The sequence below is a fragment of the Lachancea lanzarotensis genome, scaffold LALA0S04 (genome assembly GCF_000938715.1).
Source record: "Lachancea lanzarotensis genome assembly LALA0, scaffold LALA0S04, whole genome shotgun sequence".
NCBI classification, from domain to species: Eukaryota; Fungi; Ascomycota; class Saccharomycetes; order Saccharomycetales; family Saccharomycetaceae; genus Lachancea; species Lachancea lanzarotensis.
The window spans coordinates 818,102-841,277 of record NW_019212882.1 but is presented as its reverse complement, the minus strand read 5'-3'; the positions used below and the strand labels follow the sequence as shown (position 1 = coordinate 841,277).

General features: G+C 44.8%; 11 protein-coding genes and 1 non-coding gene across 12 annotated transcripts; 8 read left to right on the top strand and 4 right to left on the bottom strand.

Annotated features, from left to right (window-relative positions):
- Window positions 1-565: 565 nt before the first annotated feature.
- On the top strand, window positions 566-3,568 carry LALA0_S04e09252g (LALA0S04e09252g1_1; the record flags this gene model as incomplete). The annotated part of the gene is made up of 1 exon (XM_022772982.1): window positions 566-3,568. One exon carries the CDS (start codon window positions 566-568, stop codon window positions 3,566-3,568), a length of 3,003 nt encoding a protein of 1,000 aa, XP_022628392.1.
- Window positions 3,569-3,646: 78 nt separating this feature from the next.
- On the bottom strand, window positions 3,647-4,096 carry LALA0_S04e09230g (LALA0S04e09230g1_1; the record flags this gene model as incomplete). Its single annotated transcript, XM_022772981.1, has 1 exon — window positions 3,647-4,096. The coding sequence occupies one exon, from the start codon at window positions 4,094-4,096 to the stop codon at window positions 3,647-3,649; it is 450 nt and encodes a 149-aa protein (XP_022628391.1).
- Window positions 4,097-5,067: 971 nt separating this feature from the next.
- LALA0_S04e09208g (LALA0S04e09208g1_1) lies at window positions 5,068-7,074 on the top strand (the record flags this gene model as incomplete). The annotated part of the gene is made up of 1 exon (XM_022772980.1): window positions 5,068-7,074. One exon carries the CDS (start codon window positions 5,068-5,070, stop codon window positions 7,072-7,074), a length of 2,007 nt encoding a protein of 668 aa, XP_022628390.1.
- A 458-nt stretch (window positions 7,075-7,532) lies between these two features.
- SPG1 (LALA0S04e09186g1_1) lies at window positions 7,533-7,943 on the top strand (the record flags this gene model as incomplete). The annotated part of the gene is made up of 1 exon (XM_022772979.1): window positions 7,533-7,943. One exon carries the CDS (start codon window positions 7,533-7,535, stop codon window positions 7,941-7,943), a length of 411 nt encoding a protein of 136 aa, XP_022628389.1.
- Window positions 7,944-8,325: 382 nt separating this feature from the next.
- On the top strand, window positions 8,326-9,018 carry MIC26 (LALA0S04e09164g1_1; the record flags this gene model as incomplete). Its single annotated transcript, XM_022772978.1, has 1 exon — window positions 8,326-9,018. One exon carries the CDS (start codon window positions 8,326-8,328, stop codon window positions 9,016-9,018), a length of 693 nt encoding a protein of 230 aa, XP_022628388.1.
- A 109-nt stretch (window positions 9,019-9,127) lies between these two features.
- RTT107 (LALA0S04e09142g1_1) lies at window positions 9,128-11,896 on the bottom strand (the record flags this gene model as incomplete). Its single annotated transcript, XM_022772976.1, has 1 exon — window positions 9,128-11,896. The coding sequence occupies one exon, from the start codon at window positions 11,894-11,896 to the stop codon at window positions 9,128-9,130; it is 2,769 nt and encodes a 922-aa protein (XP_022628387.1).
- A 667-nt stretch (window positions 11,897-12,563) lies between these two features.
- On the top strand, window positions 12,564-12,636 carry LALA0_S04e09120r. Its single transcript has one exon. It is a non-coding gene; the product is annotated as a tRNA-Ala (tRNA).
- Window positions 12,637-14,116: 1,480 nt separating this feature from the next.
- Window positions 14,117-14,962, top strand: POR1 (LALA0S04e09098g1_1; the record flags this gene model as incomplete). Its single annotated transcript, XM_022772975.1, has 1 exon — window positions 14,117-14,962. The coding sequence occupies one exon, from the start codon at window positions 14,117-14,119 to the stop codon at window positions 14,960-14,962; it is 846 nt and encodes a 281-aa protein (XP_022628386.1).
- Window positions 14,963-15,442: 480 nt separating this feature from the next.
- NUP159 (LALA0S04e09076g1_1) lies at window positions 15,443-19,603 on the top strand (the record flags this gene model as incomplete). The annotated part of the gene is made up of 1 exon (XM_022772974.1): window positions 15,443-19,603. One exon carries the CDS (start codon window positions 15,443-15,445, stop codon window positions 19,601-19,603), a length of 4,161 nt encoding a protein of 1,386 aa, XP_022628385.1.
- A 41-nt stretch (window positions 19,604-19,644) lies between these two features.
- Window positions 19,645-20,817, bottom strand: HIS5 (LALA0S04e09054g1_1; the record flags this gene model as incomplete). The annotated part of the gene is made up of 1 exon (XM_022772973.1): window positions 19,645-20,817. The coding sequence occupies one exon, from the start codon at window positions 20,815-20,817 to the stop codon at window positions 19,645-19,647; it is 1,173 nt and encodes a 390-aa protein (XP_022628384.1).
- Window positions 20,818-21,227: 410 nt separating this feature from the next.
- OCA2 (LALA0S04e09032g1_1) lies at window positions 21,228-21,761 on the bottom strand (the record flags this gene model as incomplete). Its single annotated transcript, XM_022772972.1, has 1 exon — window positions 21,228-21,761. One exon carries the CDS (start codon window positions 21,759-21,761, stop codon window positions 21,228-21,230), a length of 534 nt encoding a protein of 177 aa, XP_022628383.1.
- A 355-nt stretch (window positions 21,762-22,116) lies between these two features.
- Window positions 22,117-22,959, top strand: LALA0_S04e09010g (LALA0S04e09010g1_1; the record flags this gene model as incomplete). The annotated part of the gene is made up of 1 exon (XM_022772971.1): window positions 22,117-22,959. The coding sequence occupies one exon, from the start codon at window positions 22,117-22,119 to the stop codon at window positions 22,957-22,959; it is 843 nt and encodes a 280-aa protein (XP_022628382.1).
- Window positions 22,960-23,176: the final 217 nt, after the last annotated feature.

Here is a 23,176-nt window from a genome sequence, read left to right as displayed (position 1 = left end):
AGAATAGCATCAAGAGAATTACACACACTCCGTCCCGGGTAATTATTTAAAACAGTGACACATTTACTCTACCGGAACCATAAAAGAACGCAGGCTGTTAGATTTCACATCGTGTCGCGTCCAGCACCATGCTGCACTGGTCCCAAGAACCGACTCATCCAGGTAATTGTCGTGGATACTACAAGCACTCATTACACTATTTAAGCTAGCTCCATGGCAGTGTGGAAATAAGAATACGATTTTCAATCCCACACTCGAAGCGTTTCTCGTTCCAACATCCTTTGTTGTACGTTCGTTATTTGCACAATACGAATGTGACAAGATATGATCTCTACAACTACCCAAACCTCTAGTCGCTCACATCGATGTTTCTCGTCTGGGTAGCTAAACTCACGTGCTATCTTTTTTTCCGGTTTCCATTATACAAGATCTATTTGATCATCTATTTGGCGTTGGAAACCCGTTTTATACCAACACCAACTCAAAGAAAGGCTCTTTTAGCCGGAACTGCAGCCGCCGGGTGACCAAAGAGAGACAGAACACTAAGCTTTTGATACTCTTCATGATGGCGCCTTTCAAATTCGTGAAAAAAAGCTCTAAAGAGAAGGCAAAACAAGAACCTGTTGCGGCGACAACTACAACAACAACAACAACAACAACAGCCCCATCTATCACAACGGCCAAACAACCAATTATTCCACCACACAATCCCAAGCGTTTTGTGCAGAGTGAAAAGCGGCCAACGTCTAGTCTCCCGGAGCCTAGTGCCATGCGAATCTTCCCCACGCCGGTCCCTGCCCAGCAGCGAAATGTTTCTAGTGCTTCAACGCTGCAACAACAGGCAGAATACACGCCATGGCTGAGAATAAAGCTTTCCAACTCGCCCTTTCCACGCTACCGCCATGTAGCGTCAGCATACACATCTGAACAAAACCAGATCTTTGTCATAGGTGGTCTGCACGATCAATCAGTTTACGGAGACACCTGGATACTCTCGGCTCTCGAAGAAGGCACAAAATTCTCGTCAAGAACCATTGAAATAAGTGATTTCACACCTCCTCCTCGCGTGGGCCATGCTTCTACGCTTTGCGGTAACGCCTTTGTCACCTTTGGGGGTGACACTCACAAAGTCAATAGCGAAGGACTGATGGACGACGACATCTACCTATTCAATATAAACTCTTACAAATGGACGATCCCCAAGCCAGTGGGTCCAAGACCGCTAGGCAGATACGGCCACAAAATAAGCGTCATTGCCACCTCCCAGCTTAAAACAAAGCTATACGTCTTTGGTGGTCAATTTGATGACACCTATTTTAACGACCTGACCGTATTTGACTTGTCATCATTTCGACGCCCAGATTCGCATTGGCAATTCATAAAGCCTAACACTTTCATCCCACCGCCATTGACTAATCACACAATGATATCCTATGATTTCAAGCTATGGGTCTTCGGCGGTGATACGCCACAGGGGCTAATAAATGACCTCTTCCTTTTCGACCCGCAAGCGAACGACTGGCGAGTCATCCAGACAACAGGAGAAAAGCCGCCTCCTGTACAAGAGCATGCTGCCATTCTGTATGGTGACCTCATGTGTGTAGTGGGTGGTAAAGATGAACAGGATGTTTACTCGAACGATGTTTACTTTCTGAACTTGATCTCTTTGAAGTGGTTTAAGCTGCCAACGTACAAGATAGGAATTCCGCAAGGGCGCTCAGGTCATTCTTTGACGTTACTTCCTAACAATAAATTACTGATTATGGGTGGTGACAAGTTTGATTATGCGAGACCTGACCCCAAAGATTTCCACACCGCTGAGGTAGACATGAGTTGCGGAACAGTTCTTTACTCGTTGGATCTGACACGGCTGAGAGAAAGTATTCCTGGTGTTTTCGACTCAAATGTTGCAGGCGCTTCTCGGAAACCCCGAGAACCGACATCTCCCCCATCCAATGGTCGTGTTATTCCTCATCAACAGCAGAATATTCTCACACCCTTCAGCGAGAGATACCAAACGCCCAAAAATGAGCAAGGTGGTTTCGTTACTGCGGAAAACTATGCTTCACCTACTAATGAAAGAGATGCGGCACCTCCTGTCTCTGAGGATAACCATAACGAACTCAGGGGCTCGCAGACTGCACAAGATATCAAAAAACCCACTTCTCCTATTCCGCTACTGAAAACTAATCAGTGGAATGGTCCTCAAAGCCCTCCTCCACGTGTGGTATCTTTGAGTTCAGGCAACGAGTCCGATCTCAATACTTCAAGGGGACATGACAGTCAACTTAGCAACGACACTAGTGAGGAGTACGGCGTTGCCTTGATCGGTAATTCACCCTCACGCCCCGTGATTAGAGAAAGCATAATACCTGAAAACGAAACGCTTGAGAACTTACCTAGTCGGAATATGCCCGAAGACTTGACCCCCAAAAGCGAAGATTTCAAACGCACAATTCCGGTTTCTGGTGGTAATAATGGTATGTCTTCGCCAATGGAGAAAGATCCTCAGGGATCCGTGACTAAGGTGACGAGAGACATGATTAATGCCTTGAAACTGGAGCTCGGCGGCTTGAGAACGGAAGCTGAAAAAAGTGCGCAATCCGCTAGTGAACGTATAAAGGAGCTTGAAATTGAGAATGGAAAACTGAAGGAAAGCGATAGCGTCGGAACACGTCTGGTCAGATTGCAAACAGATTTTGACATTGCAGTGGCTGATAAAAAGGCTCATGAAGATAGGGTGAGTGAATTGGAGGATCTTCTGTCTAAGAAATTTTTAGATGTAGCTCGCTTGCACGACATCATACAAGTTCAGAGCAACAAGTTAAGCACGTTTGATGAAGAAGGAAGTACAAAAGAAAAACATGACGAGCTGGTATTGAAATACGAGCAACTGCTCAAAAATCATGAAGCTTTGAAAGCTCAAGATCGAGAGCAAACAAAGAGTCTGCATACCACCATTGAACAATACAATGTGCAACTTAATGATTTCCTGGCACAGACCAAGAGAGGAGACCAGGAAGAGAAAAGCATCTTGATTTCTGATCACCACCAGAAACTTATTAGCGATCTAAAATCTAGCTTAGAGAAAATGGCTACCGAAAAAGAGGAAAGTGAAAACGCAAAGAAGAAACTTTCACAATCGGTTCAAGACCTGCACGATAAGAATGAAGAACTCGAGGGCAAGGTCAAGAATTTGGAACGCAATTATGAGAGCAGTGTCAACTCAGTGAACTACGCAAGCAGGGCACTTGAAATATCTCAGGACGAGCTAAACAAGTTCAAGCAAGAAAACAAGCGGCTGGCCGACGAGCTGGAGGAGCTCAAGTACAAGTCCACCGATCGCCGTGACGTAAGTCTCACGTCCAATGACGATTCTATCTTGAGCGCTGGTGGAAGCGCACCCGGTTCAGAAGCGCGAAACGATATGCGTGACGCTCCGTACCGCTTGAAGATCAAAGATCTGAAGGCAGAGCTATTTATCATAAAGCAGGAAAGAGATTCTATGAATGATAATCTGATGGAATTGAAGAAAAAGCTGCTGCATTTCGAGAATGAGGATGATTAATTGACTTTTGTAAGACTATGTAACATATATGTATATGCATTTGCACTTAGACACCCAAAGAGTGAAGGCATCCTGTCGTCAGCCGCTTATTGGCGGGGGGCTACTCCTCTGTGAGTCCAAGGGCTGGAATTCGCTGCTTTCGATGATATGCACATCGCTATGGCCTCCTGTGGCAGTTCCGTCTGAACAAAGCAGAAATGACGATTCCAAGAGCTCAAACGAAGTGTCTGCCACCGATTTATCTGTAAACTCGGAACACGAAAGTGAAGATCCCAATGACCCAAGTGTCGCACTCAGGCTTCCCATATGCGGGTGCAGGTCGCCGTACTCTGTCACTTGCTTCTTCGACACTGGCTGGCGTTCCAAAATATCGATTGCACGTCTCTTTCTCGAGTTACGAAACCGTTCGAACTCCTCCTGTGACACAACACACACGTCATTTTCACAGGGCAAAAATCGAAGGCAGACTTCTTCAGAGATCTTATATTTACTTATAAACTCGCTTACACACACAATAGACCGGTCCATGGCCGTGGACAGAACACTGCACAGTACTACTCAGCCAGCTTTCGTGATACTCTCCGCCTTCTTTTGTACTCTTTCGAGTGTCTTGTATAAGTATACAAATTGTTTGATGTGTAAATAATATATATTTATTTTTTTTAGCCGCCCAGGGAAACTCTTCCCTTTAAGTACCACTTTCTTAACAAAACAAGATGCTAAAAAATGAGATATATAGAGAAAACGGTTCTAGCCGGGGGTAATTAGGGACGCTGAAGTCTATAACGGCACTCAGAGCTTCTATAGTGTACTTTTTACTTCCTTTAAATGCATTTTTCGACTTTTTTGCCACCGCCTATTTGACCTACGACAGTTAATTCACAATAATTATTGTTCGGGGCGTTTTTGAGGCTAGGGGTAATTATTCCTAAATTTCGTGTACCGTGATGTGGACCCTGAATGGTCAATGTAATTAAGGAAATGTGTATATATATATTATATATATATATATATATATATGTGTGTGTCTACGCATACATGAGGGATTAGAATGGTGAAAGGAGGGAAACCAAACACTGCGAAGAGAAGCATCCTTCAATATTTGTTTAACCAGTTTTAACGCACAGGTGAGATACACGCTGTCTAGATTAGTTCAAGCGAGTAACTGGGGGCGTTTTTTTTTTTTTAGTTTTGGAATTCGAAGCCCCATAGCTTTTTATTGGCTTCTGCTCAAGCAGGGGGCTCGGTAGTGGAAAGAAGAAAGAGTTTCGACTAGGTCGTTGTAGCAATTGACACATTTGAAGCGTCTATTTGCATAATACATTCTACTAAATAGCTTACGATCATAGTGTAGTTTCCAAGCCGGAAGAAAAAAGCACTCGGAATACGGTTATTTAAGTGTTACGAGGAAACCATATTTTTTGAATCCACATAGGTCAGCTGGGAACTTACTTGTGCGGCAGAAAGAAAAAAGTTCGGAAAGTCGAACTACATGCACAATGGGCAAACCTTTGGACGATTATGTCGATCACGTTTCGTTCGATGACTTGGCTCCCTCTTTTTTTGAAGACAATGACACATTTCCAATCCATCGGAGAGGGAGCCAGGACGTGACTTTCAAAAACCCGTTTCTTCAGGTCCCGGATGCCTCGTCACTTGGCCGTCCTAACCTGTCGAATTCGGATATTTCAAGCAGTTTTAAGACCTCGTCGCGGGGCTCGAGCTCAAACGCGCTCAATGGAATGGACCGCTCTGTTTCAGGGATTCGGTCGCCCATGTCCCAAGGACCGTCCATTAATAGTGGCTCCAGCTCGCCTGGTGAAAGGGCGTCGCCTGAAGCGACGAGACGTTCGATTTTACGTCGGCGGGATTTTCCTGGACATGAAGACATCAAAGATTTCGATTTGACCGAACTCGATTCGAAACAAGAGCATCAAATAAACAGCGTCACTGGCAAAAATACCCAAGAAAACTCTGGTTGTTCCCACGGTTACACCACGTCTGCATTTGCAAACCTGAACGAATTAGAGGATAAGATTATGCGTGATGATTACAAGGGTAAAAAAAGTGCTTCCAAACCGCAACGCAAAAGCTTTGCTGGAATGAGCGACGCGGAACTTGCTGAGCTCGAAAAGAAATATGAGGCGGCTTCAAGGACCAATTATGACATGCAACAATTCGATTTTGGTAAGCAAGAACAGGTCTACATTGAGCCCGATCACACCAAGCCTGTCGGCCCCGGTAATCAATGGCCACAAACAATATATCCCTCTCGACCCTGTGTGAACCACAATGCCCTAACTGTCACCAAAATGCATCGTGATTTCTTCACCTACGTTAAGGATAAGAGGCAAACAGATAATAAAGAATCTCTCAGAACTATTCTATGTGCTATCTCTGGCAGACGACACACCTGGTCTGCAGTCGATTGGTATGTGAAGAATCTTGCTCAAGATGGTGACCATTTAGTTATTGTCACAAGAATTCCTCAATTTGAGGATATGGCTAAATCAACGGCTTCCTCGCAAACCAAGCTCCTGGATGGGTATGACATCACAAATAATAAAACCAAGAGTCCAATTGTCAGCAGACGACCAAGTTCTTCCGAGCGTGACTTGATCAGTTTCGAAATAGATGCTATAGCACGCCAAAAATGTGGTGACCTTTTACATTACTACCTGAGCAAACTCAATGGAAAGATCGTGAAGGTTACCGTAGAACTGATCAAAGATAACTCCACCACCTATGCTTTAACATCTGCAATCGCTTTGTACAGGCCCGACTTTAAAGTTGTCAGCACGGTAAGCACCAATTTGCATATCAAGTTCAAAAACGGTCACGTCAAATTACCTAACTTTTTGATGAGGCATTTCTGGGTTCCCACCTACGTGATTCCATATGAGTTTATTGATCCAGCATTGTTAGGTGAGAGGAAAGAACCAGTCAAAAGAACTGTGACATTTCCACCGGATTCGACAGATGATCAAATTATGCAAAACATGGACAAAATCATATCGCGGACTTTTTCAAATCCTTACACACCCAAAAACAGGGCACGAGCCTCACAGCAGGACCCAGATACTTCCAGCGTTGACTCTTATTTCCCTGTGGACCCTGAGACCAAACGCAAAGCAGAAGAATTTGAAACAGTCGGGTATCTAAGACCCGTTCCAACGCGTCGAGAAGGTGATTTGTCCAAGCAGACTTCTTTTGCAAGCTCGAAATCTAGTCGGCGGAGCTCTAGGATACAGTTTGCAACCAGCGACGGCAGCGGCATTTATAAGGTCAAATCTATGATAGACTACGATGACAAAGATGGTGGTACCGCCAAAAAAACGAAGTCGACTGTTTCTCAATTAAGCAATGGTACTGGAAAGTCAATTTCGGCGAAGAGGCCTACCAGCAGCAGGCGCACCAAAAGTGTTGAAACCGTTCCCGGGACGGAGAATAAGAAAAAAGGTGGAAAAGTTGCAGATTTTTTCAAGAAAATTGGTTTCGGAAGGTAACATTTCGTGGAAACAAAAATCTATTGCCCGACTTTAATCTTTTTCTATTAGTTGGTGTGGTGGCTATCAGAGGGTACTTGGCATTGTACTCGATCTTTCATTTGTCTGTATGAAGTGTTCATTGCCGGCGAAAACGATGCCATTCCACCCTTCGTCACATGGTCGTTAGCACCTGACGGAGCAGGGGTACAGGCGGTACCCTTACATCGCAGAATCAAGGCGCAGTAAGACCCAGAGGTTCAATGGAAACTCCAATCTACCGGCTGATCCCTTAGGGGAATTGCTCTTCACCTGGTGCTTCCTTCCCGTATCGTCACATAGTGGGGTACCAAGGAGGAAAAAGCCCTGCAGAAAGTTTGGTATAAATGATGACGTCCCAGCCCATAACACAAGGGTTGATGCAAATATCCTATCACTTTATTGCCAAGATAATCGTACCACTGTCACTACTATCGAAAATGAAATTGGATGCAAAAATATATCAAGAAGCACACCGTTTGGCGCTGATGCCCCGGATGAGGATGCTATTCTACGGAATAATTTGTGGAGCAGCTGTGCCTACCATGTACTTGAGATCCTATTATCTTCCTCACATAAGGAAACAAGAACTCAACGAAATCAATGCGCTGGGCTCTAAAGTCAAGCTTTTGGAAGAACGGACATCTAACGTAGAACATCCAGGCGTGAGTGCGTCAGAGGCTGCAGTGAACTTACTGAGGTCGAGCGAAGATCTGGGTGCGCTGGCGGGTGTGGGTGATATTCCAATCGCAGCATGGCACATCCGGGGTCGCAACAGATACGCAAATGACGAGCAATACCGAAAACTCGTGGAAGAGGCAAACACCATAATGATGTCCTCCATAATGTGAAGTCAGATACTTCCTGAAACCAGGTTTGACACTTACGTAGGTATATCTTTAATGAATGAACGACAAGGCAAGTGAAAGCATCTATTTTGGCACATCTAATTTGTCACACTGCTATGCTATATATGATTTAAACGACGAGTAGTCTTGACGTAAGAGCAGAGCGGCTTTGTTTTCGACTAGCACCTCGCTAACCATATATCCAGTTGGGTGTCTGGGTTTAAATTGTGTAATTTGTTAATCGTGATTTTCACGTGCTCTGGTATATTTTATCGAATTTCAAATAATATCAGGAATATCAGAGCGTTATTTAGACTCTGTCAAAAGTCTCCGGCGAATGATACACAGGATCTCATCACCATTTCAAGCACTGATCTTTCTATAAATGGCTCCCAAGTTTTACAGGCCTATTGATTTTGTTGGTGAGTCCGTCGTTCCACCCGAAAACGGTTCCGTGCTTTCATCTGATGCCAAAGAAGCCGCACCATCGCACGATGGGAAGGGATCTCTTAGCCAACGTGCAACAGAAATTATTGGCGACAACCAACTACTGGATGGAATTTCTGTGAGATCTCCAGTATATCTGACAAGCTGGTTCAGTCTATGGCGAACAAGTTTGGCTAATACCGTCAGTGATGTGCGTTCCACGATAGATGAAAAGTCCAGCAAATATTACCACCACGAAAAGAGACTCACCACAACCGTCGCAAATCTGCACTCCGATCCCAGAGAAGAGTTGTTGCCCGGTTTTACATACACCCTGGTGGCAGCCATGTCTGGTTCAGTGCTTACCAGAAACAAGAACGTATTGGCAAGAATCACGGCACCATTGGTGCTTGGAACTCTCTGTCACTCGTACGTCCTCCCTACAACCGCATCCAACACTTTCAGCCTGCTGTATGACCTGGAAAAGAAATCTTTCCCATCCGTTGCTAGTCATCAACTTGCCTTGTATAATAAGTGTCAATACGGACTGCAGAAGACCATTACTTTTACAGAAAACACTGCCAAGACGGTATCGGGAACTGTTGGCAAAGCCACTCACTTGGTGAAGGAATGGACCGGCCTTAATGTATAAAGTTTATCAATTACGTATCACCGCTCGCTTGGAAATGCTCCAAATGTACCTATCCGAAATGGCTTTGATTCTCGACGAATGACCATTAGAGGTTTATACGTTCCGTTGTTCAACTCCTGCAAACAACATAATCGGAGGAACCAAAGTCTACTTCAAGCTTGAAGATGCTATTAACGCACCAATTCCACTCCACAACTAGAACTTTTTTTTCCTGTTGAAGTTGCGCGCAGAGTTTGTTGAATCGTTTAGCCTGCGTTGCCTTTTGAGCAACCAAAATATGCGTCGGACTCTTCTTCTTGTTGGTGTTCGCATGAATATCAGTTTCTGCAAATTTTTTGGGCAAGACGTGTACATCTTGCACACCGTGTGCCATCAAGATTGAAGAGAGCACATCTCGACCGCCTGGAACATCGTCCGTGACATTGATGGAGACAATTCCTGCCCTTTGGAAGACTTTCGTGTGCAAATGAGTCCTCTCCAAAATCTCTTTGTCCAGGTCGGGGATAACATAGTGTGCAACATCCGGGAATTTATCCCCAAGAGTGCCATTGCGTGCAACCGTTATCACCGAAGTCAAAAACTCGGGAAGAAGCGCGTATTTAAGTGGATTGAAACTCAGACTTGTAAGAAACTTGGCCGTTCTCAGCTTCTTCGGAGCAATAATTGTATTGCAGTGAGGAGTGATAGTCCCTTCTATTGTAATACCGAGCATTTTGAGTAGCTCCAAATCCATGTCATCAATGGCCTCGTGACAACCTGTGCAAACAGCCACGATATCGTAAGGCCGCTTGCCTTTTCCTTTAGGTTTATCTGTAATGTCCCCGTTCTCCAGCAGTCCTCGTACCCTGTCTTCCATTACCTTTAGTTGCTTACGCCTTTGCAGTTCCTCTGGTAAAAGTGCACCGCTTTTCTTTCTTTTCAAGCTTTGTTGGAACTCGTTGAGGGCTTCCATATCTGTGTGAAGCTTCATGACTGCTTTTTCTTTTGCTCGACGGGAGTTCGCACTTGACGGCAATTGTGACGGTGTTTCTGATGCTAGCGATGAGCTCACACCCGGCTGCAAATGGGCAGCCTCAGTAGAGCCACTCAACGGTGGTGACTGATCTCTAATGGGCGAATTCATGTTTTCTCTCTCTTGGCCCACTTCCGGTGTTAGTGAATATTCGAGCTCACTAGGTTTTCTGCTTAGTTTGAGATCAATTGGAGCCACTGTGCTGTTAGAAGCTCCATCAGGCTTCAGTACTAGAAATTTTGAAGAATCATGCTGAGCATTGAAATTATCGGTGTGATCTGTTTCAGGCGTCTGCTCTCTGGACGTCCCATTCACTGAATTCTCTAGGTTGCTGGTTTCTTTAGCATCAACGAGTATAGGAGCATCGCCGATTATATGAGCCGAGGAAGCATGTTCCAGAATGCCATCGTGGTTTTCTTCCTGTGAAAAAGGATTTTGGAAAGTACCATCAGTGATCATCTCTTGGGGTATTATAGTATCTGCGGGGTCCTCATCAAACGTACTGTGCGTTGAACTTGATAGCGGCATTTGGCCCAAACGTGTTGAAAGCCCACCATGCACCGGAAGCACTGCATACTTGTCATCATCACTTGCCATCTGTTTTTGATATCGGTAGCAGTCCTCTAGCCAGAGGTGATTTACGATCTTACAAGAGTCCTTCCACCTTAATGCAGCATCGTACTTCTGTCCAAAAGGGAAACACGACAAAAGGTGCGTGTTCTTTTTCGTGAACTCGGTAGTACTGATACCGCCAAGTGCTTCGACCAACTTCTGAATGTAATTTCGCTGTTGCCCTAAATAAGTCGTATAGCCGAGTATGAGCTCATCTTTCTTGAAGACGCGAGGTCGCAGCGGAGAAAGTAACAGTTTTTCAATTGGATCAACGAAAGTGGCCAATGACCACATGTGTAATATCCAGATGATATTACCGATGTGGAGTTTCTCCTGATCGGCTTCATGACAATCGTCTGACTTCCGGGATTGGCCTACAAAACAATCTCCAGAACTGCGACGTATATCTTTAGATTGTACGTGGCGAATAACAACCCCGCCTGCTGCTTCAATTAAGTCGATCAAGAAGCCATAGGATGGTGAAGGCAGGGTCAAATCTAGTGACAGGAAAAATTTATGATTTTGAAGAAACTTGACGGTTGGTTGGAGTTCAAGGGTCTCTAAGCGTTTCCAAGCGTCAGACAGCTGTTTTCGAACATCATTTGGACGATCTTTAGGGTTTAATGTATGAATCTCTTCATCGATGTACATTTCTGTCATAAAAGTCTGGACCGCCCAAGTCGGGAGTACGTATTTGATGTTGAGACCTTCAATACTAGCGACTGCAGCAATAGCCGGATCCTGGGCATCTTTGGTGACAATGTGGCTTGCTTTACTAGACAAATAGTCGATGCAAAGCGCACCTAGGGATCGCAGAAGAGCTGAATACAGCTCATATTCACTGGAACTAAAAGAATGGCGTGAAATGTAAATCTGACAGTTTTTGAGAACATGACCTGGATTTGGTGAAAACCCACTAGCCCTAGTAATGCGTTTGGACCCTACACAAGCCTGAACCCAGTCCGGAGTCACCACTGGTATTAGGTAGTCAAAGGCTGCCACGCGATAAAACCAAAAGTTTGAAGTATTGGAAATGATCGCGTGTATGTCGTGATCAAAACGATGACACATTTCTTGCTTAGTCTGGTTCAAATCGCGCACTTGGTTTGATTCTTCTTCATTCTTGTACACAACACACTTATTGGCTCCATTAGCCTTCAAACGTGCGGAAATGGCATCTACTGAAAACTCATCTGTATTATTCGTGATAATTACAAAATTGAGACCGTGGAATAGTCCCGTAGTAGTGGCCATTGATGATCCCAAATGATCGCTGAAGCTGTTGTGGAGGTAAACGATCCGCTGAGATGACGCGTTTTCTCATTTCGTGTGTCATATCAAATTAGCGATGTGTTTGAATTCTTGTATCACGTGACCGCTGGATGCTATAAATGCAATGGCAAATGAACTAAAGCTTTCAGTCATGTAATTCCAGGTCTTTTGGGATGTTCCATGGAATCGTTTGTCATATGTGTACTTGTTTTGGGTTTTTACTGTGTTTTGTCTTGCGTTCTTAAAGATTGAGGCGATGACCCAATGTCAATTATGATAATGAAAACATCAATAGGCGCTAGAGTATACTTGCGAAACTTTTGCAACGCGCACTTCATGCATTAAAATAAAGAATAATGTATCTCTGTGATATACCTCCGGTAGACATATCAATCGATCAGCTTTACTAGACTCTATTTGAAGTGATGTCAGGCTCGAAGATCCATCTTGTAGCTCAAGCACGTGATCCGATGACAGCGACAAAATAGGCTTAATTCCAAAACAACAGAAACAATAACCCATGGCCGGTGAACGCACCAAGATAAAGAGAGATATAGATGAGTTGTTTTGTCGTTTAAAATATTCTCTTCTGTCCCATGACCTTAGCAAGCACTCTATACAAAAAATACTTCCCTACTCACATCAATTCGGGCGTGTGGCGTAGTTGGTAGCGCGCTCCCTTAGCATGGGAGAGGTCATCGGTTCGACTCCGGTCTCGTCCAGAATTTTTTTGGATGAATGTGGCAGCGTGAACAGCTTAACAAGCTGAGAGAGATTTCGCTGATTTTCCAGTTCTTATAACTCAAGAGTTGTATGTGTAGTGTGTACCCACTATTCACTTTTGTCACGGTTATAGAACCTGCAAACCTAATTACAGACATGTAAAATGGGTGAAACCGGATCACAAAAATATGACCCGAAAAACCAACGGTTAATACACAATGCACTAAAGTTATGTACGGAGTGGGTTGTAAACCGGCTTTCGTGGATCATTTTGAATCCCATGATGGTGAGTGGAGGGAGCAAAACCAAGAGCAGCCATGTAGGATGACAAGTAGATTTATTCAACTTCAGCGGTAACAATATCAAAACGAACCACCTCAAAGAAATGAGCGCTTGAGCCATTCATGCATGATCTTGCTCATGTTTCAGACATCCCTTCAACTTATCAGTCATTGGTTTAATGACGCCTGTTTTCTAGGCTGTGTGATTCATTTTGTCCGTGATCCTCGCGTGACGCGCACTGTGAGAAAACTTGTCATATCAACGTGTATGTCTACCCAAGTCTGCTCTTCCCCAGCGGAGTCCATAGCTGTGGACAAAATTCCCACGGTTACTCTCTAATCATACTCGAATTCCAAAAAAACTTCAAAATGGGTCTCATAAGTGAATCAAGACCAGCAAGAATTTAGAAATAAGCACTTTAAAGTACCCCCAAATCAAAGGTTGGTGATACCAATGTCTGTTAGGGAGTATCTTTCCTCATCTAGGCCTGGCAACCCTACTGTATATGTTTGTTTCATGCAATAGAATCACGTGACAGCGAACTCAGAAAACACATTTCTCTAAATAATCAACCTCTACTACGATTCGAACACCTGTCACATTCCACCAGCTCAACCGCTGCGCCAAATCTGCAAAACCAAAATTTGGGACCGTTTCCCTAAAGCCACACTCGTATATAACCGAATCATGTGACGTATGTTTTCCCCCCCGTTATTTTGTCGCTCTTTTTCGCCCTTCAACAACACGTTCCTCTCCCTTTACACATCCAATTGCCTATTCTCACGCTTCAACACGTTTAAATACCTACTCCCCCCTGTTAACACTCCCTCACGGTCTTCTTCTCCACACAATTCTCGCCATTCTTATTGGCTCAAACCATTCATCTTCTAAATTCAACCTTTTCTGTCTTTCTTCCCACAGTGTGTCTTGCCAATCATTTTTGCCCACGGGAAAAAAACTAAAAAATTATTAACGATTTGTTTATTATTCCGGGTCACCAAACTATAAAAGGGTCGAGGGTTGGGTGTTGGAAAAAGACAAGATTCGTGTATTGAGTTTGACGATTTTTGGACGTATTATTCGATTTAAAAACGTTGTTTGACACCAATTGAAACGGTTTTACGCTCGGTTCACACACTCGGCTCACACACTCGGCTCACACACTCGGCTCACACTCACCTCTTTCCCTTTATAACAATGGCCCCACCTTTTTTCAACGACATCTCCAAGGACATCAACGGTCTTTTGAACCGTGACTTCTACCACGGCACACCAGCAGCTGTGGAAGTCAAGACTACTGCCCCTAACGGTGTTGCGTTCAACGTCAAGGGTAAGAGCTCCCCAAAGGACGGTTCGATCGCCGCTAACGTGGAAGCCAAGGTCTCCGACAAGCCTACTGGCTTGACTTTGACCCAGGGCTGGTCGTCCACCAACGCTCTAGACACCAAGATCGAGCTTGCTGAGCTCACCCCAGGCTTGAAGTCCGAGTTGGTCACCTCTTTCGTGCCAAACGCCTCCAAGGCCGCCAAACTCAACCTCAGCTTCGTGCAGCCATTTTTCACCGCCAGAGGTGCTTTTGACCTTCTCAAGGGCCCATCTTTCGTTGGTGACCTCACATTGGCCCACGAGGGTTTCGTCGGTGGTGCCGAAGTCGGATACGACATTGCAGCTGCTGCCGTTTCCCGCTACGCCGTTGCTCTAGGCTACTCTGCCGGTGCTTACTCTGTTGCCCTCTCCATCAACAACGCCCAGCTAACCACAGCCTCGTTCTTCCAGAAGGTCAGCCCCTTGCTTGAAGTCGGTGCCAAAGCCGTTATGAACCCACAGGCCGGCTCCAACGTCAACATCGAGTTTGCCTCCAAATACGCCCTCGACCCTACCTCCCAAGTCAAGGCTAAGGTCGCAGACTCTGGTATCGTTGCTTTGGCCTACAAGCAGGCCTTGAGACCTGGTGTCGACCTCGGTGTCGGTGCTTCTTTCGACGCTCTAAAGTTGTCTGAGCCCGTTCACAAGCTTGGCTGGTCCTTGTCCTTCTCTGCTTGAACAAAACGTAGAGTAATGTTTGAAATATACCTGCTAGGTCAATACTTATTGCCTGGCGTTTTTTAATGTCTACTGAATATCAACTACCCTGTATGAGCAATGCTTCTTCCCCCAGTGGCATATCATGGCACTGGCGTCATGTATAAAGATAATATTCAATTCAAGTTTACGCCATTGTTGAGTTCACAACTTAGCACTGAAACTATATACAAAGCCGGTTCCAGCAAACAGGCGAGTATCAGTTACAGACGAGAATAGCGATCCATTTAGGCCTTGAGTCCTTAACTTTCCATGCTCTTATACCGATGAGCTCTCGTTCGTAGACGGCGACTTGGATATCGCCTAAACATAATTCAAATATGATGATGAACTACTCATGATGGTCATCTCTTAAAACCCGCTCGGCATCTCTACACACCGTTCAGTCCTTGTTTTTCCCACATTTGAGCTCCTCAACCATCCCATTGAGCTTGTAAAGCTATGTCGACAGTCGAAGAAGAGCTGCCGACCACTATTTCCGAGGATTTTGGGTTCAAACCTCTGGGGGAAATTGACCTTTTGCCAGGATTTAACGAAAATGTACCTTTCTCAAGGCTTCATAACCTAGCCGTTTCCAATCAGAGGGGTCTTTACGTTGCCGCAGGTGGTGGAAAGGTAGTTGCGGGCGAGTTGCAAAACCTGAGGGATCAAATTCTGCAGGAAACAGATGGAAAGAGAACACTGGAGTTCCTTCTTGAAGTAAAGACGGAAAACGTTATATATGTGGGTTTCCACGGGACCTCAGATGCAGAGATTATTTGGATTTCGAGAACAGGCATTCTTCACAGGTTTGATGTTGCAAAGAAAGAAACTACTCAAAGTTCGATCAATAATGCAGATCCCGATGCAACGTCGAAAATCGTGAAAGTTCAACAACTGCGCGGCTCTAGCAAGTCATTTCTGGTCCTGTACAGTAGCAAAAACCTTTATTCAGTCACCGAGTCCGGAGATGCAACACTTGTAGCTGAAAAGGTTTGCGATTTAGACGTGGGAAAAACCAATTGGGCACTCTTTTCGCTTGACGGTACCATCACAGTATACCATTTAGGTGGGACTATTATCGAGAAAACTATTGAGCTGCCACAAGATATTCGAAATGAAATGGACGAGGATGTACAACCGCTCTCTGTGTTAGCCCTTTCTCAAGCTCAGTTTGTCGTGGTTTTGGGCGAAGACGTACCGGAATTCGACGAGGATGCGGAGTACGATCACAAAGTTTACGTGGTCAGCAACAATGAAGATACTGGTACAGCGTTTCATGAAAGTTACGATATAGCGCCTGCCTTTAAGAGTGTAGTCAGGAACCCAACCTACTACAAGTACATTCTGAATGATCTCATACCATCAATTCCCAATCTATTCATCATCGCATCTGCTACATCGCCTGAAATCACACTTCTAGATGAAAAGGAAGTACTACAGCCCAATCAAGATAGCGATCGCGCAGTTTTACCTATAAATCCGAAAACTGACAACGATACAAACCCTATAGGGCTAGCTGTTGATCTCACATCTTCTGAGCAAATACCCGAGCCTTGTTCAGGTGTTGATTTTGCTGTTAGACTGCCATTGGTGTTCGTTCTGAATAATGAAGGACGTTTATCTGTCTTCGCATTATTTCACAGCTCTGGAATAAGAAGCAAACAATTTTCAGCCAAACCTAGTGAAGAAAGCTGGGAACCTATGTTCAATGCTCACTCGCGCACATCATTTGATTACGACAAAGATCAAGCTAGTGAGTTGTCACCAAGCGCTGGTGAGACGACCTCGTTGACTGAAGGGAGCACAAGCGGCGAAGAGGAAGAAATCAAGGTTTCCCGGTTAGGCGATCAGCAATCGGGTAAGCAACCTACTTCGACGTCCACAACCAGCACATTTGGGCAAACTCCCTTTGGTCAGTCGCCATTCAGTACGAAAGCTACTGCATCATTCGGACAAACCGAATCAACCGGTTCGGCGTTCAAATTCGGAAGCTCAAATAAAGACGGCCCATTTTCTGCGTTTGGTAAACTGCCATCCCCATTTGGTGAAAAGAAGAGCTCAGCTTTCGGCCCTCCAGATTTCTCTTTGAAGGAAAAGGAATCACCCGAGAGCAAGTCTAACGCTAAGAAGGTCCAAGATAATGCACCAAATTCGAGTTTCTCCACACCAACTTTCGGAACGTCTACCTTCGGGCGTCCTGATCTCGGCTCCAAGCATATAAGCGAGCAAAATCCCTTTAGCAAACCGTTTTTCTCTCCACCATCTGATACTGCTTCCCCATTTAAGAATGCTTTAAGCAATACGAATAAGGGTGTTGGCGAAGATTCGAGTAAGAAATCAGGATTTGGAAGCGGATTTGCTTCGTTTGCTACATCAGGATCTCCATTCGCCAGTGTGGGTAAAAGCTCATCTCCCTTCGGCACTCCTAGTTTTCCGTCTCAGTCAGCAGGAGCGACGGACTTAAGTCAGAAGCCGTCTTCATTCGGAGCCCCGAACTTTTCATCCGGTTCAACGCAGTCGCCCTTCGCTCAGCTGAAGTCCCCATTTGACAAGAATGCTCCAAGTGCTAGTCCATTTGCATCGCTACAACTTCCAGTACCGGAGGATGTAGCCGAATCAAAAGGCGATGGTACGTTGGATGATGAAAACAGCACAGGCTTTAATAATGAAGCCAGTGAGGCGTCGAATGTCAGCAGCAGCGTTTCTAGCGAAAGTGAGGATAGCGTTTCTGAAGATTCCGATCCAAATGCAAATGAGGTGGCAGGTTCTACTGCTGCAGAGAGCGGCGAAGAAAACAAGCCATCAACTGGTGAACAAGCATCTGATTTCAGTACCTTAACCGAGAGAATAAAAAAAGTCGCAAATGCTAGATCTGAAACCATCCATGAACCTACGAGTCACGAAGACGCGAAGCCTTCTAATCATTTAAGTGCGCCTACTTCCGCGTTTTCAAAATACACCGCGACTTTGAGCAGAGGCGCTACTCCTGACTTTTCCTTTGCCAATATAGCGAAGAACCGGTCCAGCTCAAGTGGTCATGTTCAAACTTCTACGGGCAGCGATTTTAAGGAAGAAAGTCAGGGTGCTACTGAGACAAGTGGACTTGAATCCAATGACAATCGTGGAGCGTCTGCTACAATCGGTCATAATAGTAAGGAGCTTGCTCAGATGGCTCCAAGTGAAGTTAACGAAGAGCTTAAGTTGGAAGACTCTGGTGCTACAGAATCCATACTAAAGGAACCGGATATGGTTGAGGCTTCACAAGAACCACAAATTGAAGATAAAGAAGAAGATATGGATGCAGATCGAGGCCGTGATCAAAATGAAACACAAATACCGGATCACCCCAAGAATACCGAAGAGGCTATTAATGAAAGCGATCGCAAGACGAGCATCAGCGAGGGAAACCCGGGAGAGACAACTATACAGAAGAACGGAAAAGAGGACTCAATTGTTACGTCAGAAGAAGATTCTCCTGTCAATGTTCCAGGGAGCGAAGCTATTGCAAAAAAGTCAAGCACAAGCACGGAGAACGAATCGTTTGATGAGTTAGAAGACCTGGAAGAAGAGCTCGATCAAATTAAGATTGGGAAAAAACAAAGTCGGAAGCCTTCATCCAACGATTCTACGACAGAGCCACATATATGGAGTGTTGACGACAGTATTCAGACCCAGCAAGTCGAAACATCAAGCAATGGAACACAGACATATTTTCAGGTTGACGATGCCGCCGTCGTGACCGATCCAGTTGGATTGAGAGACTTTGATGTTCAAAGCTTCGAAAATGATGAAGCGTATCTAGCGCAGCAGTACAAACCTAAGCCCTTTGAGCCTTTCTATACAGGTGCAGAATTGACACCAGTACAACCCAGACATACAAACGCGACGCTGAATAGAATCGAAGTCACCTTCCGGGTGGTCTCTGCAGAGATTGATGTTTTGGAAACCAATATGAAAAATCTAAGACTACTTCTGAGCGATCAAAGCTCAAAACCTTTCTCTAGAACGCGGGAAACACTCTATCAGACATACACGTGGCGCCTGGCAGAAGTTGGAGACCTAGACTTTATCGTTGACGGTTTGCTCACTGAAGCACAAACGACAACTAGAACTACCGCTGCTCTTTCGTCTGGTACTCAGGAATTGCTAGGGAAAGATCTTGATGATTTGGAAAGAGGTCGTTTTTCTGCTAGACGCCAGTTCGATCAATTGCACGAAATTCATGATGAAAGACATTCTAATGGGAGAGCACTGACGTTTAAACAGACACAGATGCAGCATAAGCTGAGAAGCAAAACTTTAGCTGCTCAGAAACGTGTTCAGGGTATTGAGGATACCCTGAGACTTCTGAAGTCTCATTTTTCTAAAGACGACATAACCAAGGCTCCAATGGTTACGAGAATGGTTAAGGGAAGTGAGAAGAGAGGGGATCTTCTAGACGCTATCCAATCGCTTCGAAAAGAAGTAGCAGAATTAAAGCTGAAGGACAAGGATTTCTCTAATCTTTCGGATTCTGAGCGAACTCTTCAAACAGTACCAATAAGTGATTTGAAACTGAAATTCGATACGAAGAAACAACTCGGTGACTTCTTCAAATGTAAAAACGCGAATATTACGTAATTTACACATATTTCTGGTGAGTAAGTGAAGGTCACATACCTCTAATTCTTCAGGTTTTCAAGAATTTTTGTAAATTCCTTAACCAAATGGTCGTTCTCATCTTTGGTACCAATAGTAATCCTCAGGCACCCAACACATCCGTATTCCGTACCTCTGAATCTTGTCACTACCTTAGATTCAGTAGCGAGCTTACTGTAAAGAGTTTTGGCCAACCTGTTACAAGGTTTGGAATCCGAGTCCAAAATTTGAACCATTATGAAGTTCGCATCTAGACCACCAATTTGCGTATTTGAAACTTGATCTAAGGATGTGAGTTCTTTCAAGACGCGGCCTCTTTGTTCAATTACTTCATGCACAGTATTCTTCATGATTTCAATGGATTCAGGTTCCATAGCGCGTAAAGCAATTTCGGAAGTCAAAGAAGAAATATTGTATGGGGCTTTCATGGCATTCAAAACCTTGGACAGCTGTTTTGAAGTAAAGGTTAAACCAAGTCTAACTCCTGCTAGACCAAAAGACTTAGATAGCGTCTGTAGTACAGCAACGTTGGGAAACTTGTTTACCAATGGAGCAGCAGATCCTCCTGTAACGGCAAAGTCAATGTAAGCCTCATCAACGACCACTATCCCGGATTGCCACTGAGAAGCTAGCTCCTCGATTTTTTTAGGATCCACCAATGCTCCGGTGGGGTTCCCTGGTGATGTGATGAAGACCAATTTTATACTTTTATCGTTTTTCAGCGTTTCCAGCACCAATGGCAGGTTCATCTGAAATGAATTATCTTCCACGACCAGTGGCACTTTCACCAAGTCCACATCATTGATGTCGGAACAAACGGAGTACATGCCGTAAGTAGGAGGCATAACCAATATTTTTTCTTTGCCTGGAACACAACATGCACGTATCAATGCATCAATACTTTCGTCAGACCCCACACCCAAGCAAACGTTGTCCGAGGTCAATGGGTCCAAGTTCTCATTCTTGAAGCTTGACTGCGCATTTCTGAGTCCTGCAATTTTCGTCTTGAAACCAAGCTGGTGAGGATCAGGGTACCTATTCAGGTCTGAATATCCTTTGGTATCCTTTAGTGTGGGCCCATGAGGATTTTCGTTTGCGTCTAAAAGAATTCCTTCTTTGAAATCGTCTCTTGCGCAGCGATAAGGCTCCAAACTGAAAATTCTGGGTCTCACAATTTTGGAAAGGTCGAAAGTCATTGTGGTGCTAGTGAATAAAGACACTTGGAAGTCTTCGTATGGTGAATATCGTTCACTTTCCAATCGTCTTTTCGATTGAAGTTCTAACCCGATGGGTAGGTATTTATGGCCAACAGTGCAGGTGAACCAATTAGTGAGTCACGATCGCTTTTGACGACTAGCGATGATGAACGATACAAGTGAAGGCCCTAAAAAAGGCCCGCCAGAATGCCCGGGGAGAGGATGATTACGACTGCATATTCAAGGTATGCCACGTTCGTCGTCGTCGTCTTAATTTTCCGAGCCGAAAAGTTTCCACAGACGGCCATGGGATTCTCAATTGTTTAGTACTTCGTCGCATTCAACTGCATTCCACTCCCTACCATCCTAAACCCGCCACGTAGTTTCATTCCCATCTTTCGTAAAGCTCCTCATGAACCCGTTTTCGTCACACCTTCGTCCTGCAGTTTCACGAAATCTGGTATTGTGAGTCTGCGAACTTTCAGATCCGTTTCGAACATCGTAACAAACTCCAGGTCCACGCCACCTTTCAGTCCACCGCTAAAAATATCGTATTCCTGGTAGACACCTGTCGTTGACCAACCTTGGAGAACTTTTCGTATAATCCCCACCACGACCCCTACTCTGTGCTTGCCCTTATTCGAGTGTATCAGTATGGGATAGTTGTGTTTGTCCAGCACTTTACGCAAAACCTGGTCCATGTGCTCCTTGATGTTAGCATCGCGACACGACTCTACATGAACGTACTCGTACACAATACTCTGTGAAGCCAAAAACTCCCGGTAGTCCTCTGATATCTCTTTGTCCCCGACGTATATCACCGTTTTTAGCTGCAGCTGGTCCGCGATGAACGGATAGTTGAGTGGCATAGGGTATCCAGACCGGTAAAGTGATACCTCTGTGCTCACCACAGGGGCAAAGTTCAGAGGCGGTATATATACCATTTTAAACGTCTAAAACAGGGCTATAACAATATATGTAAAATAAAAGATTTTGAAAAAACCGGCAGACTCTCATATATCCTTAAAGTTCACCGTGCCAACTTTATGGTCGGCCAGTTTGGCTAGTTTTGTTCAAGTTAAGCGTTTACTCTAAAAGATATTTATATCATCAATATATTCCGAATGTTGTTATTTACAGTTCAGATCATTTTTATTTCAACATGATTCGATTTATTACATGGAATGTGTACTCATCTCGAGTGTTACACAACTATAAAAAGCGAAGCCATAAGAAAAGTTGTGTGGTTTAGGAACCCGACGGATTAGTGATTCGAGTGAGTGGTGAAAGCGGCAAGAGATGGTGGCTACTGAGGTATTGAAACGTGCTCTTCCTTCGCTGACCCAGGGCACAACCGCTACCGCAGATGGTAGCGGAGCAGCGTCTACATCTTCTTTTCCAGTTCCAACTATCACCCCACCTTCCATGGCAGGCAATCCGCATATTTTGGGATCGTCAAGGCCCTCAGGAACCGTTTTCATCGCCGTGGGATCAATCGTAGGATTTTTTTTGGCAGCTATTGTGACGATGTATGTGGTTTCTGCGTACATTTCGCGGTCCAACGCTAATAAACAGCGGTATCTTGCCATTGACAGCGAGTTCAATGCCCATGTCAATGGTGGTGACATGTACAAAACGGAAAAAAGCCGTTTTTCAGAAAAATTCTCGCCCCAGATGCGCTCCAGCCCCAACATGGTCAGATTACTCGACAGCCCTAATAATGGCAGTAAAGTGTCTCAGAGCTCCACCCCCCGGGACGAGATGCACGAGTTTCCTCAGGAGCTATATTCTACGCTCCAGGGTTCGACAGCCGCACCAAACCGCAGATCACTATTCATTTCGCCTACAGTGGAAGTGGTGAACCAGCAACGGAGAAATATGATGATCCCTAGCGTCAATGCATCATCTTCGTCTTTGCTGTCCGAGTCAAGTCCTGAGCTGAATCGCCCCGAGAGAGCGGCATCTCCAGAGCGCAGAAAAGGACAGCAGACCAGACAAAAATCCAATTTGGGCACCAACGTCGCATCGTCATCGTCCAAAAAAGCTTCTCCACCTCCTGAAACTTGGCAAGCCCGAGAAACTCCTTTGCAGAGGTCGAAAGCGCCATCCATGTACCTGGAAAAGCTGCTCGACGACGACTGAGCAAACTCTTTCGGTCCTAATTTTAGCATTTACAACCAGACTTATGAGGCCGGTGATACAGCATGTCAGCATATATATATATTTCCAGTAGACTTTATCCGTACTTTGTTCATAAGCTTAGTCTTCGAAAGCGAAGCCCAACAAACACCGCCAGTATTCTCATTTTTTCTTACAGTATTAGCATATTGATACACTTTTCTAGATGCCTAATAGGATA